We start from the raw sequence: 12500 nt of genomic DNA, 5'->3' as shown, positions 1-12500 counted from the left end.
GAACCCCACGGGGCTGAAAGGGTTAACAACAGCTGGATTCACTCAAAAACTATGTCCCCATTAACCCTTTAACTCCCAATAGTGCCACTTATAGATTTTACTCTGTCTAACGCCAGACGATTTTACTTGTCAATGGGGAACCCCACGGGGCTGAAAGGGTTAACAACAGCTGGATTCACTCAAAAACTATGTCCCCATTAACCCTTTAACTCCCAATAGTGCCACTTATAGATTTTACTCTGTCTAACGCCAGACGATTTTACTCCTCAATGGGGAACCCCACGGGGCTGAAAGGGTTAATTTCAGCTCAAGTAGTCTACTTTGTGGCCATGGTAACTTATTGCCTTCAAAGAAGCCGAAGTAAACTCTCAAGTCTAGTTCAGACCATCCTTACGAGCTCGCTTATCTACTATCAAAACACATTCCGGAAACGGACGTCAATCAAGCATGTTGTGCGGCGGGAAATTGATTGACAACACAATTGCGTTGAAAGCATACTTTGAATTCTAATATGAACGCTCATCACGGTAAGTAAACATGGACGATCTTAAGTATACTTGAGCTCCGGTATGAACCCACCTAATAACATTAATAACGAGAAACACACTGTGTTCAGAGAATAACCCTCTGGTTGTCTAAACCACTAAAAATACGATGCAGGAATGATTTTGTCACTATACAATTGTTATTCTTCTTCCAGTATCAAAACAAGTCCACAATTTAGCCATAAGTCACGCAAACAAATATACCGGTAAGCGAAAGCCGGGGATGGTCAATCTTATTATGTCTGATAGGTTTCTTTCCCGTAATTTTCACTGTTTGCAAGAGGTCTTGGTTTCCGTAGAATGAAAACAAAGATCCTAGTATGTAATCCCTTAATTTCCATTGTCTGCCTGTCATAAGATGTGATGTAACTGCTAATTTTCTCGCGTTCCTCCACAATAATTTTTTTTAAAATTGGCTCAGTTCTAACCACATCCATGCAGTTCCTATCAAATACCATATATTTGTTAAAATCTGTCAGAGCTAATCGAATATATTTAGAAAAATGACAAATTACAGAATATTGGCAAAACCGTCTGAACGACCTTGACTTTTTACCACTTCAAAATGTCAAGCAATATCATGTCCATAACATGGCAAAGAATAAAAAAAATCCACCTAAGGAAAGTATAAATATCAAAGAATTTAGGCCAAAAATAGGAATATATCTGCCTGTCATAACATGTGATGTTACCACGGTAATGGCCATAATACGAAAATTGACACCCAAAAAATAAGACTTAACTGATTTGAGTGTAATGTAAAGTGCTGAGTTTCTACTCCATATGAACCATGTGAGCGTTAGCCCTACTGATGGAAATGGGCCCACACAAGGACAGAGAAAAACTCTGACCAGGGTAGGAATTGAACCCACCACCTTCGGGTTAGATCACCGCTGCTTTACCGACTGAGTTGCAAGGTCAGACCAGAGCAGGTTGTGGGAACTGAGATGTTAAAGTCACGGCAATGAACATATACAAGCGCAAGGACGGATTGCGGTTTTGCAAACGTTGGTCGTGAAGCACTTATATTTGAACAGACTTAACTGATTTGACCCTGGTCAGAGTTTTTCTCTGTCCTTGTGTGGGCTCATTTCCATCAGTAGGGCTAATGCTCACATGGTTTATATAATATTATATGGGGTAGAAACTTAGCACTTCACATTACACTCAAATCAGTTAAGTCTGTTCAAATATAAGTGCTTCACGGCCAACGTTTGCAAAAAACGTAATCCTTCCTTGTACCAAAAAAATAAGCCTTATTATATTGTTACCAATACTGGTAAGTCTCTACAGGGAAAACTTTGAGAGAAATTAATTAGGTTTTCTTTTGTAATTCGTGCTCTGTAGTGAGGGTATTTTCGTAAATACTCTAGGGAGCCACCTTGAGATTACCGTTAAAACTTGTGTATAAGCGGCATTTAATGCTGAAACAGATGGCTCAAAATTGTGGGTGCGGCTTATATATGAGACCATTGCTTTCAAAGGGAGTAAACTGGCTGGTATGGGATCACAAATTACACTAAAAACGGCAAGATTTCCGCACAGGTCCCTACTCATTATGCGTACGCTGCTTTGTTTCAAGAAAACAATAGCAATGACAATAGACGTCCTTTGGGACCGTGGCGCTTTGTTCTTTCGTCTTAGAGGTTTTTTTCCAAGTCTATGTGGGCTTTAAAAAACCGGTCGATTTTCTGATGGAAATATGGAAAATCTTGCAATTTTAGCACTTTTCCTGCAATTTCAGCCATTTATCAATTTTAAAATAAGCAAAGAAAGTGAAGTTACAAGCAATCTTTGTAGTATGGTTCAGTTTCTCATACATAACAGGCATGGCCATTTTGGGATCATGAACGGTGCATTTAGTGGGCTTTTATGTTTTATTGCACTTTAGAGAAAATGCTCGATGATGTTTCCAAGTGTATCACTTTGGTAGAGATTCATGGATGTTCCTGTACGAGGCCTACTTCGTTTCACTCCCCATCATGTCTTTTCAGTGCGCTGCTGTGGGCTTGTCGGACTGCTGCCCTGTACTCTTCTTGTGAAACGTCTATTTAATGAAAACAAATATCAAGATTAGACAACAAATTTTACACAAATCGAGATCAACTGAAAATCTAAGGGGAGGGGCAGTTAGTATTCAGAATTTTTGGGTTTCGCCAAGACTGGGACCTATCGCAAATCTATCGCTGTAAATGTATAACTTAAATATGCGCACATTGTAGTTACTGCCTCCCGAAATTGCGTTTGAAATAATTTAGCCACGTTGACAACATCGATTGTTCCTCTGGCAGGCAAGAATTCCAGGAATTATATTTTTTCATCGGCGCTTCCCCCCTAACTTTGCTGACAGGTTGCGTCCAGAAAAAGTGCGAATGGTAAAAGATTGGGAGAGGTCCACAATTTCAGAATCCCATGAAACCCGACATTGAAACAAACGAAGAGAGAGTACTTACCAGTGTTGCACATACAATGCCTCCAACGAAAACAGCTATAGCATTGAATGCCTTGTTGTCTGGGCCTGGCAGGATTTTCGCTAACAGTGCCGTTGATGAGTTGCGCAGAAGCCACAATCTTGAAATTGAAGTTATCGAAGTAACAAGAAGTAATCGTAGTTGCGAATAGTCATAGATCGTATGATCGAATGGCCCTCTTTAGGTTCTCACAAGTCTTTATACAAGCAGTCAGATCAAAATAAACCTGTCTGTTGGTTTGCAGGTTTTGTATTGGATCAATTAGAGAAAAGAGTCCAATTAGAAAAGTTTTTAAAATCAATATGTTTACGCCGTCTATTGATATATTTCAACACAGCGGGTCTAATCTGCAGGTCGCAGGTCACAAGTTGCAGGTCATAATGTTTCACCAATACAGAAAGTATAAACATTCTTAAAAGCTAACATTAGGCCTAATTAGGCCTAAGCAAAAGTTTTTAGGCCTATAAAGTTAGCTTTTAAGAATGTTTAGGATACTTTCTGTATTGGTGAAACAATGACCTGCGACCTGTGACCTGCGACCTGCAGATTAGACCCGCTGCTGCCAACAAGCTCCCTCATAGGTTCGCTCACAAACCACTTATATGAATCTCAGATATGAACCTCATATAATTGTGTTTCTTGATTATACGCTTGAAGTCCCATCATTCTCAAGACAATAATCTTTATGCTATAAAACCACAAGTTTACATTTTAATGTTCTTCATGTGGAGTGTCCGTGATTGCAATAAAAAGGCTGGGTCAGTTGTGAAAATTCGTTTTAACATAAAGACGTTTGGTTCGCAAATTTGTTTGTATAAAGTACGATGTTTGTTATGTATGTTCAGGTGTTTGTGACATGTGAACCATGTAAAACAGAATGGAAGAAGGAAAATTTAGGAAGGTTCATTTGAGGGCTAATCAACTTCTAGTTTGGGACTAATTGACTGCTAGTTGGGGGCTAAACGACCAGTTACCGTTCCTTGGTGCTCAGTATGACGTTTTCCGACCACGGCAGCACTTTTCCACGGGTGGCGTGGGTGGTGGTTGGCAGGTAGTGGGTAGTGGGTAGAGAGGAAAAGATGAATGATGATTCTTGAAAGTTAAAATGGACCTCCAGTTACCACCGTTACCAGCGAAACACGCATTCCATGTGTGTCACATGCCTGCAAGTCGTGAATATGTCGGTCACAAACATACCAGAAAATTTCCAATGCATAACCGCCAGACCAATTGTTTAGTAACCATTGACATAAAAAATGAATTGTTTGAGCCATATTTTACTTCTTTCACCCGTCGCCTGCCACCCGTGGCACACATCTCTGGATAAATCTTGTTTACCTTCCAGGGGTTTCAATGACTTTTGAAGTAGATGCCAAGGGTTTGAGTGAAAGCCAGCAGTCAGAGGCACATTTCTGACAACATAGATAGCAGTATATTGCCAGTGACCGGCTTCTATTATTATTTTCAGCAAGGGTGGTTTTCTTCCCCCTACGCCAATACATGGGTTACCATGTTACTGTCGGTCAGGTGAAGGAATCATCAATAACACTCAAGATTGTAGACCCTGTATGAAAGGTGAATTTGGACCACGAGGTGAAGTCATCAGTGACTGGGACAGTTGGACTGAAAATGGCACAAAACCTCCTGAAGGATCCAATATAATCAATTACTGTGAAAATGCTGCACGCAGTTTTAACAAGAGACCATGCAATAATTGGAAAGCAAGTGGTAATTATAAATTGCCTTGATTTTATTTTAATATAGCGATATTTCTTGTTTACAAACATTGAGGTCACATTTCTTTTGATATTGGGGTACTTAAGCAATGACAACGGGGACTGCAACGAGAGTGTCACTAATTTGTATATTTAGTGAGCATTAAAGCAATAGCTTTGCACACCCTGCATGTGCGCTTTTCACTTTTGTCCATTTCTTTGCCATTTCTTGCTGCAAAAACAACAACGTTAAATGGGAGAGGACAAAATGCGGAGCCGTACTGCATGGAGTACCCTATAGAGTACCAAAATGGAGTACCCCTAAAAATCATTTCTTGGTCAAATTAAATACTTTATCAACATGGTGAGGTATTTAGATTTACATACCAGTACCTTTATATTTATTTCCAGCTTTCCAGCCCTCCGATTGTTACAGTTCGATGCAGTTCACGAATTGGCCTCCATCTTTAAGTTTCGTAGGTATTTCGTGTATCCATTATTATAGTCTATTTTGAGACTTCAGGGCCATGTGTGCCCATATATATCCTTATGGAAGGGAATGGAAAACTTTATTTCTACACAGTAATTTCATCAGTATAAACACTGCACACTACAGGATCATACAGTACATCGGTATATTATGGGTATGCGGGAGTGAATATTTGTCTAAATATACAAAAAAATAAAAACACTACAATGAGGCATACATGAAGTACCTACAACATTTCAAGATGGCGGCCAATTCATGAACTTCATCGAACTGTAACAATCAGAGAGCTGGAAAGTTCGAGATAAAATAATAAAGGTATGTGCATCTAAATGCTTCACTATGTTGATAAAGTATCTAATTTGACCAATAAATGATTTTTTAGGGTTACTCCAGGTGCTCAATAGGCTACTCCATGGAGTAGGGCTCTGCGTGGGGCGTCTGGAAAAGCAGGAATCTGGAACCGGATCCGGAACAATGAAGGTTGATGATATCCAGTTGTTTTATTTCAGCTAAAAAAGTTGAATGTTATATTACACACTTTAAACTGCACCAAGGGACAAGGAGGAGTCTTGATGTCAATCATTCTTGTAACTCAAGCCGTGCAAAAAAGGAGTGATGCCAGTGGTATGAACTTTGTTGTCACAACAATATCCGTAAAAATCAATTTTGCAGTTTAAAGTGTGTAATATAACGTTCATTCTGATTCCGGATTCCGGCTTTTCCAGACGCCCCTCCACGTGAGGTTTTATGAAGAATGTCAGCACTTTAAGAGAAATTTTCATTTTCTCCCCTAAATGAAGCGCTGTTCTGACCAGTGTCATTTTTAGGGACTACCACACCCTGATTAAAATAACGCGAGTTTATATTTTTAGATGAAGTTCTCATTGCTGTCGCCGTCAATGAGCCAATGATCTGTAATTTTTGTTTTTCGTTTGGCAGGGGACAGCTACACACTTGAATCTGGTGATAATTCATTGACAAGATGTGTGACGTCTGTGTTGCTTATAACCAGAAAGTTTATCCTCTCCAACAGCACTGTCAGTTTTGATTACCGTGTGGACAGCCGAAACTGTGGAGGATATTATGTTGGGTGTGATGGTCTTGCATTCTACATTAATAACAACAAAGTATTGGATTATGCAGGAAACGTGTTTCGGTGGTCCACAAAGACGTACCTTCTAGAACCAGTAAGATGATTCATTTGCCTTGGCTCTTACACAGGTGGAAAAGTTTGAGGCACCATTACAGGAACAAATATAATACATTTTGAAAATAATGTAAAGTAAATAATTTATTATTAATTAATGCACCCTGTGGAACACGGTGCAATTTTTGATTGGATGGGTAAGAAAAAAGAAGTCGTTGCAACCTTTAGCAATGATGTGCCTTTATTTACATTGTAGGGACATAGAAGAATTTGGACAATGTGCGAGCCAGAGAGGCATGCAAGGCATGCAAGCCATGGCTGCGAGGCATGCGAGCTATGGCTGTGAGTCAAGCAAGGCATGCGAGCCAAGATGGCGAGTCAACATGCGAATCACACAGTTATTGAAAGCTAACCATTTTAAAATGGGTGCTTAAACTTAATAACAGTTTATCAGCGCTATTTGAAATGGGTGCTTAGACTGAAATGCGAAATTTGCATGGCTCGCATGACTCATTGGCTCGCAGAATGTCCAGCCCTGACATAGAATGGAAATCTTGCATGAAATCATCATCCCTGTATTTTGGAGTCGTGTTGTACCTCATTGAGCGGTCTTCAGGATTGGCCAAAAAAACAATAGAACAAACAAAGATGACTATGTATTTAGCGCAAAAAACAATAGGAAGTATGACACTATACAGCCAATGAAATATAAATAGGCCATTTCCGAGTTCATGTCTGCCTCCTCTTCAAAGTGAGTCTAAGTGCGAAGTTTTTGTGATGATAATTAGTTCTACTTTACATATGAATGAAAACTACGGTAATTTTCATAAGAAAAACTTCGCACTTAGACTCGCTTTGATGAGGAGGCAGACATGAACTCGGAAATGGTCTATTATACTGTTCAACAAGAGGTACGACCCTACCCATATTTTGGAAATGCAACTTGTTTTCACAATCGTTGTGGTGTTGGGATGCATTGATCAAGTTTTGTTATTGATGAACTACCAGTATGGTTAAATAAAGGGATTTAAGGAGGCTTCAATGTATCAATGAATTTTTGTTCCTAAAATTTTGTCAACCGAATCACCATCACAATTTAAGAAATGAATAATGGACGAAACTGAATGTTTGTTCCCAGGGCACTCATACGTTGAAGTGGATTTATCGGAAGTCATGCTATAGTTTTGGAAATTCCTTTGTAGACAGGGCTTTTATTCGCTCTATAACCTTGGTAAGTGACAACTTGCATTATGCATTGGCATTGATTTGACTTGTAGTAACGTGACGTACCTAGATAGGCCTCTAATTGAGAGGGAATCAGTGTAACAATGCAAGTGATCGAGGGAAGCAATTAAAAGAAACTTGTTGTGTTCACGAGTAATTCTGCGGTTATCTTTATGCCTTACTGGCACAGTCGGTTAGTGCGCGGCCTTGGTGCAAGAGGTCCTGAGTTCGATTCCCGGACCTCGCATCCTTGTTTTGACTTCTTTCCTTTCCGTGTAGCTAAGTAGCTTTAAATACCCGTAAAACAGAGCACTGATGGAGAGGGGGGAGTAAAATGAGAGCACCGTCGACCTCAGGTTTGTCAGTTGAATTACTGTTACGAGTTATCGACGTTAAATATTATGGTTACTTTACTTTACTTTTACTTTAACATGACTCTTCATGTCATGAATGTTTCCTTGTTGTCTTCATGGCATCGACCAGAACTATACTTGTTACAGTCCCTTGCTCGTCAATGGATTATCAGTAACCATCCTTTTATAAAGTGCTCTTGCATAATGTGCTAAGAAAGTCTTCTAACTTGAAGAATCATTAAAATTGTTTTACCTCTTAAGGTTGGCACAGATGAATCAAATGCAAGGTGTACAAAGTGCCCCCCTGGTCACTATAGCAATGTAGCGAGAGCTTCAAATTGCACACCATGCTCCTATTTTGAGTATCAGTCCAAGAAAGGTAAGTAAAACATTTGTGAGACCTACATTAGCTGTTCTTAATTGTGGGACAGTTCTTTTATGTAGGTCACACCTCACTGTTTCACGCCACTGCTGAAACAAGCGTAATGCTTGTGCTATCCTAACATATATATGCGGACCTACATTGTACATGTAAGTTAAGGCCTAAAAACGTTACTAAGACGGTGAAAATATATAGCATTACAGTGATTACCAGTCACATGCACCCTTCAACAGGTTTTTTTTTTTTCATTTTTTCAAAACTGAATGTGTGTGGACGGCAATGAAATGTTTCCATGACGAATTCCACTGCCACCATGCAAGTGAACAGGACAAATCATTTGATTGATTTTCACCCAAATTCAGTTTTGGAAAATGAAAAAACCCATTGAGGGCCACGTGTGAATGATAACCACAGAAATGTAGGGTTGGGGTTGTGTACACCTTGATAAACCTGCTTCTTGACAACCTGTTTTGAAGAAAGTAGTCACCATTCTAGTGATGTTCGACATGAATCAACAACTGTGAAATTGGCATGGGCATATTCTTGGGGGTGGAGAAAGGGAATGCAGTACAGCCTTCTCAAAATATTTTTCGGGAGCAGGTCATAAGGAAGGCGGAGACGGTTTGGTGGTATAGGCACCCCTGGCCAAGCGAGTGCCCAAAGGACACAAGCTTCTAGGGGGGTCTGGGGGCATGCTTCCCTAGGGAATTTTTTAAATTTAGACACTCACAGATGCAATTTAGTGCAATCTGGGGGATTTAAAGTGATGAAATTTCACATATGGAATTGACACTTGCTTGGAGTCTGACAATAAATACTGGAATGTTAGTTAAATAAACATTTCATGTGCGCGACGCCAAAAAATATTGCGGACGCGAATTTGTATGTGAAACAAACTTTTTTCAAGCTTTTATAATATCTCCAGTGACTTCACGTTCGAGCTAAAAATGTGTTGTCCGACATTTTCTGACTGGAAGGAGACGGTCAAGCTTTCTGAGGAGGCGGCTCATTGAGCCGTCAACTGGCCGGTTTTGAGAAGGCTGGCAGTGCAATTTGTGCAACATTAGAATACATCAGATTGAATGATATTGATTGCTGCTAATTCACAGGTTTATACACCATATTCCAAAATGGCCGCCATTCTAGTAATCTTTTGTTTCCATGCAAATTGGCCCTTATTGCGTAGCTCACTTTCAAACGTAAAATTCAGAAGAATATTTAACCTTGAAGGAGGCTATAAGGGCCAATTTGCATGAAAACAAAAGAATACTAAAATGGCGGCCATTTTGGAATAAGGTGTATAATTGAAAGGCAAAGTTTCTCAGTGACTTTATTCATACTCAACCTTCAGTGTATACTTACTTATTACAGACACATGTCTTTTGATTAATAACTGCATGGTGCTTTTTCCTTTCATTTTACCGTTGTTTTTATGAAGCTTAACTTTGCCAATTATATTTCCAGGTCAGCAGCAATGTGACATCTGTCCACCAGACACCTATGCAATGTTAGGAGCATCAAAGTGTCTCCCTTTACCAAACTGTACCGATGACGACCTCATTGAGGTTCCTGGAAACCTTGACACTTGTTCGTGTTTCTCAAATAACACATGTACAACAACTCTACAACCTACCTATGTTAAAGTTAAGGGTACGTTCATTCACTCACTTGATTTGTGGAGGATGTAAAGTACGGGTTGCAGGTCATTGTTTTACTATGACTGATACAACCCAAGCCTTTACAAAAATGCTAACCTTAGGCTTTAACGGTATTTTTTAGGCCTTAAGTTTTAGCATTTGTAAAGGTTTGGGTTGTTTCAGCTATGGTGAAACAATGACCTGCAACCTGCAGATTATGCCAGCAGGTATGTTTTACAGGTCGCAGGTTGAAATTTAATTATAACTGGAAAACCGATGGCACTTAAAACAAAGGTAAAGCGACAGACTTACCGTGACTGTTACATGAATAGCTAACCTTAGGCCTAAAAACCTTTCTTTAGGCCTAATTAGGCCTAAGGTTAGCTATTCATGTAACAGTCACGGTAAGTCTATCGCTTTATATTTCTTTTAAGCGGTTTTCCAGCTATAATTAAATTTCAACCTGCGACACATACCTGCCAAGTTTACACCCTCCACTTGATTTGTGCCTTTCAATATTCTTTGCCCTCATTCACAGATTGACAAAATATCCTTTTAATGCTGAAATATTGGTACTATACGATGATTTTTTTTATCGATAGAAAACCGTTTTTCTTCCTAAAGTCGTGAACACCGTGACACTGCTACTTTTCAATTGTTTTCATCTTTAGGTTTCAAAACCGGCCCTAGGCTTCTCTGCAACTACCAGGATTATTCCAAGCTTAAAAAGAAACAGATTCAGTGTCGCTGTCAGCCTGGATATCAGATAATTCAAAAAGATGGCAAGGCACAGTGCAAACCATGTGATCAAAGAAGTTTTTCAAGTGATGGCGTGACCTGTCAGGCATGCAAAGCTGGTTTTGTTGCTTTAAGAGGAAAGCATTTCTACATTTGGAAAAATAACACACTATCACAAGAGGGCTTTAGTCCTATGTGTTATGGTGACTGCAGTGTGGAGGTAAGTGAAAGACTCGATCAGTACTAAGTAAGTGGCTTTTGACTGCTTGATTGCGATGAATACGCTCTGTGATTGGCATAAAGGCGCTGTTACACTGTGCAATTTTTCGTGCAACTTGTCTCACAACGCCATTTCTACAAACGTTCTCACATTACGAAACAAGTTGCTTCACGGGTGTTACTTCACTGAGAAACCTTTCATTTAACTTGTGTCGTTTTGATGATCACATGAGGTTAAAGAAGCATTTTCATTGGCTGGTTCCTTAAACTGTTGGGACACAAGTTGATGGACTGATGTTACACTGCGCAATGCTCAAAAAAATCGTTGCAAAAGTGGCGGAAAGTAAAACTCAATTCTATTTTCTGCAACCGTTTCTGCAAATGGTCTCGCTACGTTTTCGGCCGTCGCAAGGTACATGTATATGACATTGGGCAGTGATTCGTGCAACTTGTCTCGCAATGGCGTTGCGTTGCGAGACAAGTTGCTCGGAAAAATTCCACAGTGTAACAGCGCCTTAAAAGTCTTTCAAATTTTTTCCACCAAGCTTGCAATCGCTGCTTGGACGCGGGTATGCGTATTAACCCACACTTTTATTATTTGCGCGTTAGTTCGTCGAATTCTGATTGGTTCGTCACGCTTTTGGCACCTGCTGCAATTGGTCAGAACGATAATTGAAAAAATCCCAAAAATGGAGCCTGGGCTGTGGAATACACTATCCTTCCATGTCTTCCTCCTTCTTTGATCTCTTAGCCATTGAAATATATACCTCTGGTGCCCTGTCGATCCACAAAAGACACACCTTTCTCATTATGTTACTTCAGGTTTAAATTTGTCTCTTATTTCCACTGACAAGCTGCTAAGTCACTTCTGCATGACTGCTTCAAGGGTGGAACCGTATTGAATGATTTCTCTTTTTCTTTGATATCTTCTTGACAATTTTTTTAAATTTCTAGGGTGGATGGATACCAGCGGGTGGCGACATCCGCACAGAGCGTGTTGTGGGGAACGTTTTTACCGTTCTTCAGTCTCCCAAGGTAGAAGTAGTGTCCGAGTGGTTGGGACAAATCATGTTCAATTGTTCGGTGACCTGTAATTTAACAGGAGTTCCGCGCAAGGCTGTTCGTGGCGAGCACCTTGCTCAAACGAAAGACTGCAATCTCGAATTTCAAGTGTGGAATAACGGTTCTTTACAAGAGCAAATGAACTGCACTCTACCAAAAGGCCGCTATGTCTATGGACACGAAACGAAACGAGATGGCCAAATTATGACACACGTCGTTCCGCTGAAAAAGGGCAACTATACTTTCAGGTAAAATTGCATTTTATTGTTATTTGTATTGATTCCATGCAATCACTGTGGTAAACGCTTGATTGATGGTTTGCGATTGTCGGATTTTCCTGATCAAAGGCACCAATCAGTGAGGAAGGAAAGCTTGGCTCCAGCACTCTTTGGCACCGCTCTTTGTGAAACATGACACTTGTTGCTCGTTTGACATGTATGCCGTAAAACCACGAGCAGAGGAATCTCTTTGGCCAATCACAGCAGCAAATAATCACTTGATCCAATCAAAAGCAAAT

At 40.0% G+C, this 12500-nt stretch overlaps 1 protein-coding gene and 1 long non-coding RNA gene across 5 annotated transcripts in view; one reads left to right on the top strand and one right to left on the bottom strand.

The window, feature by feature from the left end:
* LOC137984368 (uncharacterized) overlaps nt 1–5282 on the bottom strand; it is a 7046-nt gene extending 1764 nt beyond the window's left edge. Inside the window, exon 1 of the long non-coding RNA XR_011119119.1 lies at nt 5125–5282. This is a non-coding gene — a long non-coding RNA (uncharacterized lncRNA). The remainder of the gene's footprint in view (nt 1–5124) is intronic.
* Nucleotides 1–12500, top strand: part of LOC137984366 (endosome/lysosome-associated apoptosis and autophagy regulator family member 2-like) — a 22297-nt gene that overhangs the window by 1024 nt on the left and 8773 nt on the right. Inside the window, exons 1-8 of one of the 4 annotated variants that reach the window (XM_068831541.1) lie at nt 1264–1400; nt 4485–4744; nt 6161–6408; nt 7507–7599; nt 8207–8324; nt 9792–9977; nt 10636–10922; nt 11876–12231. In XM_068831541.1, coding sequence (XP_068687642.1) covers nt 4585–4744; nt 6161–6408; nt 7507–7599; nt 8207–8324; nt 9792–9977; nt 10636–10922; nt 11876–12231 — 1448 coding nt within the window. In that variant the 5' untranslated portion in view covers nt 1264–1400; nt 4485–4584. Of the gene's footprint in view, nt 1–1263; nt 1463–1683; nt 1825–4484; nt 4745–6160; nt 6409–7506; nt 7600–8206; nt 8325–9791; nt 9978–10635; nt 10923–11875; nt 12232–12500 lie in introns of those variants that run through there. The other 3 variants (XM_068831540.1, XM_068831542.1, XM_068831539.1) reach the window with 3 other exon arrangements.

The sequence above is a fragment of the Montipora foliosa genome, chromosome 14 (assembly GCF_036669935.1).
Source record: "Montipora foliosa isolate CH-2021 chromosome 14, ASM3666993v2, whole genome shotgun sequence".
NCBI classification, from domain to species: Eukaryota; Metazoa; Cnidaria; class Anthozoa; order Scleractinia; family Acroporidae; genus Montipora; species Montipora foliosa.
Note: the sequence above shows the minus strand (reverse complement) of the source record. Positions and strands in the feature narration are given on the sequence as shown.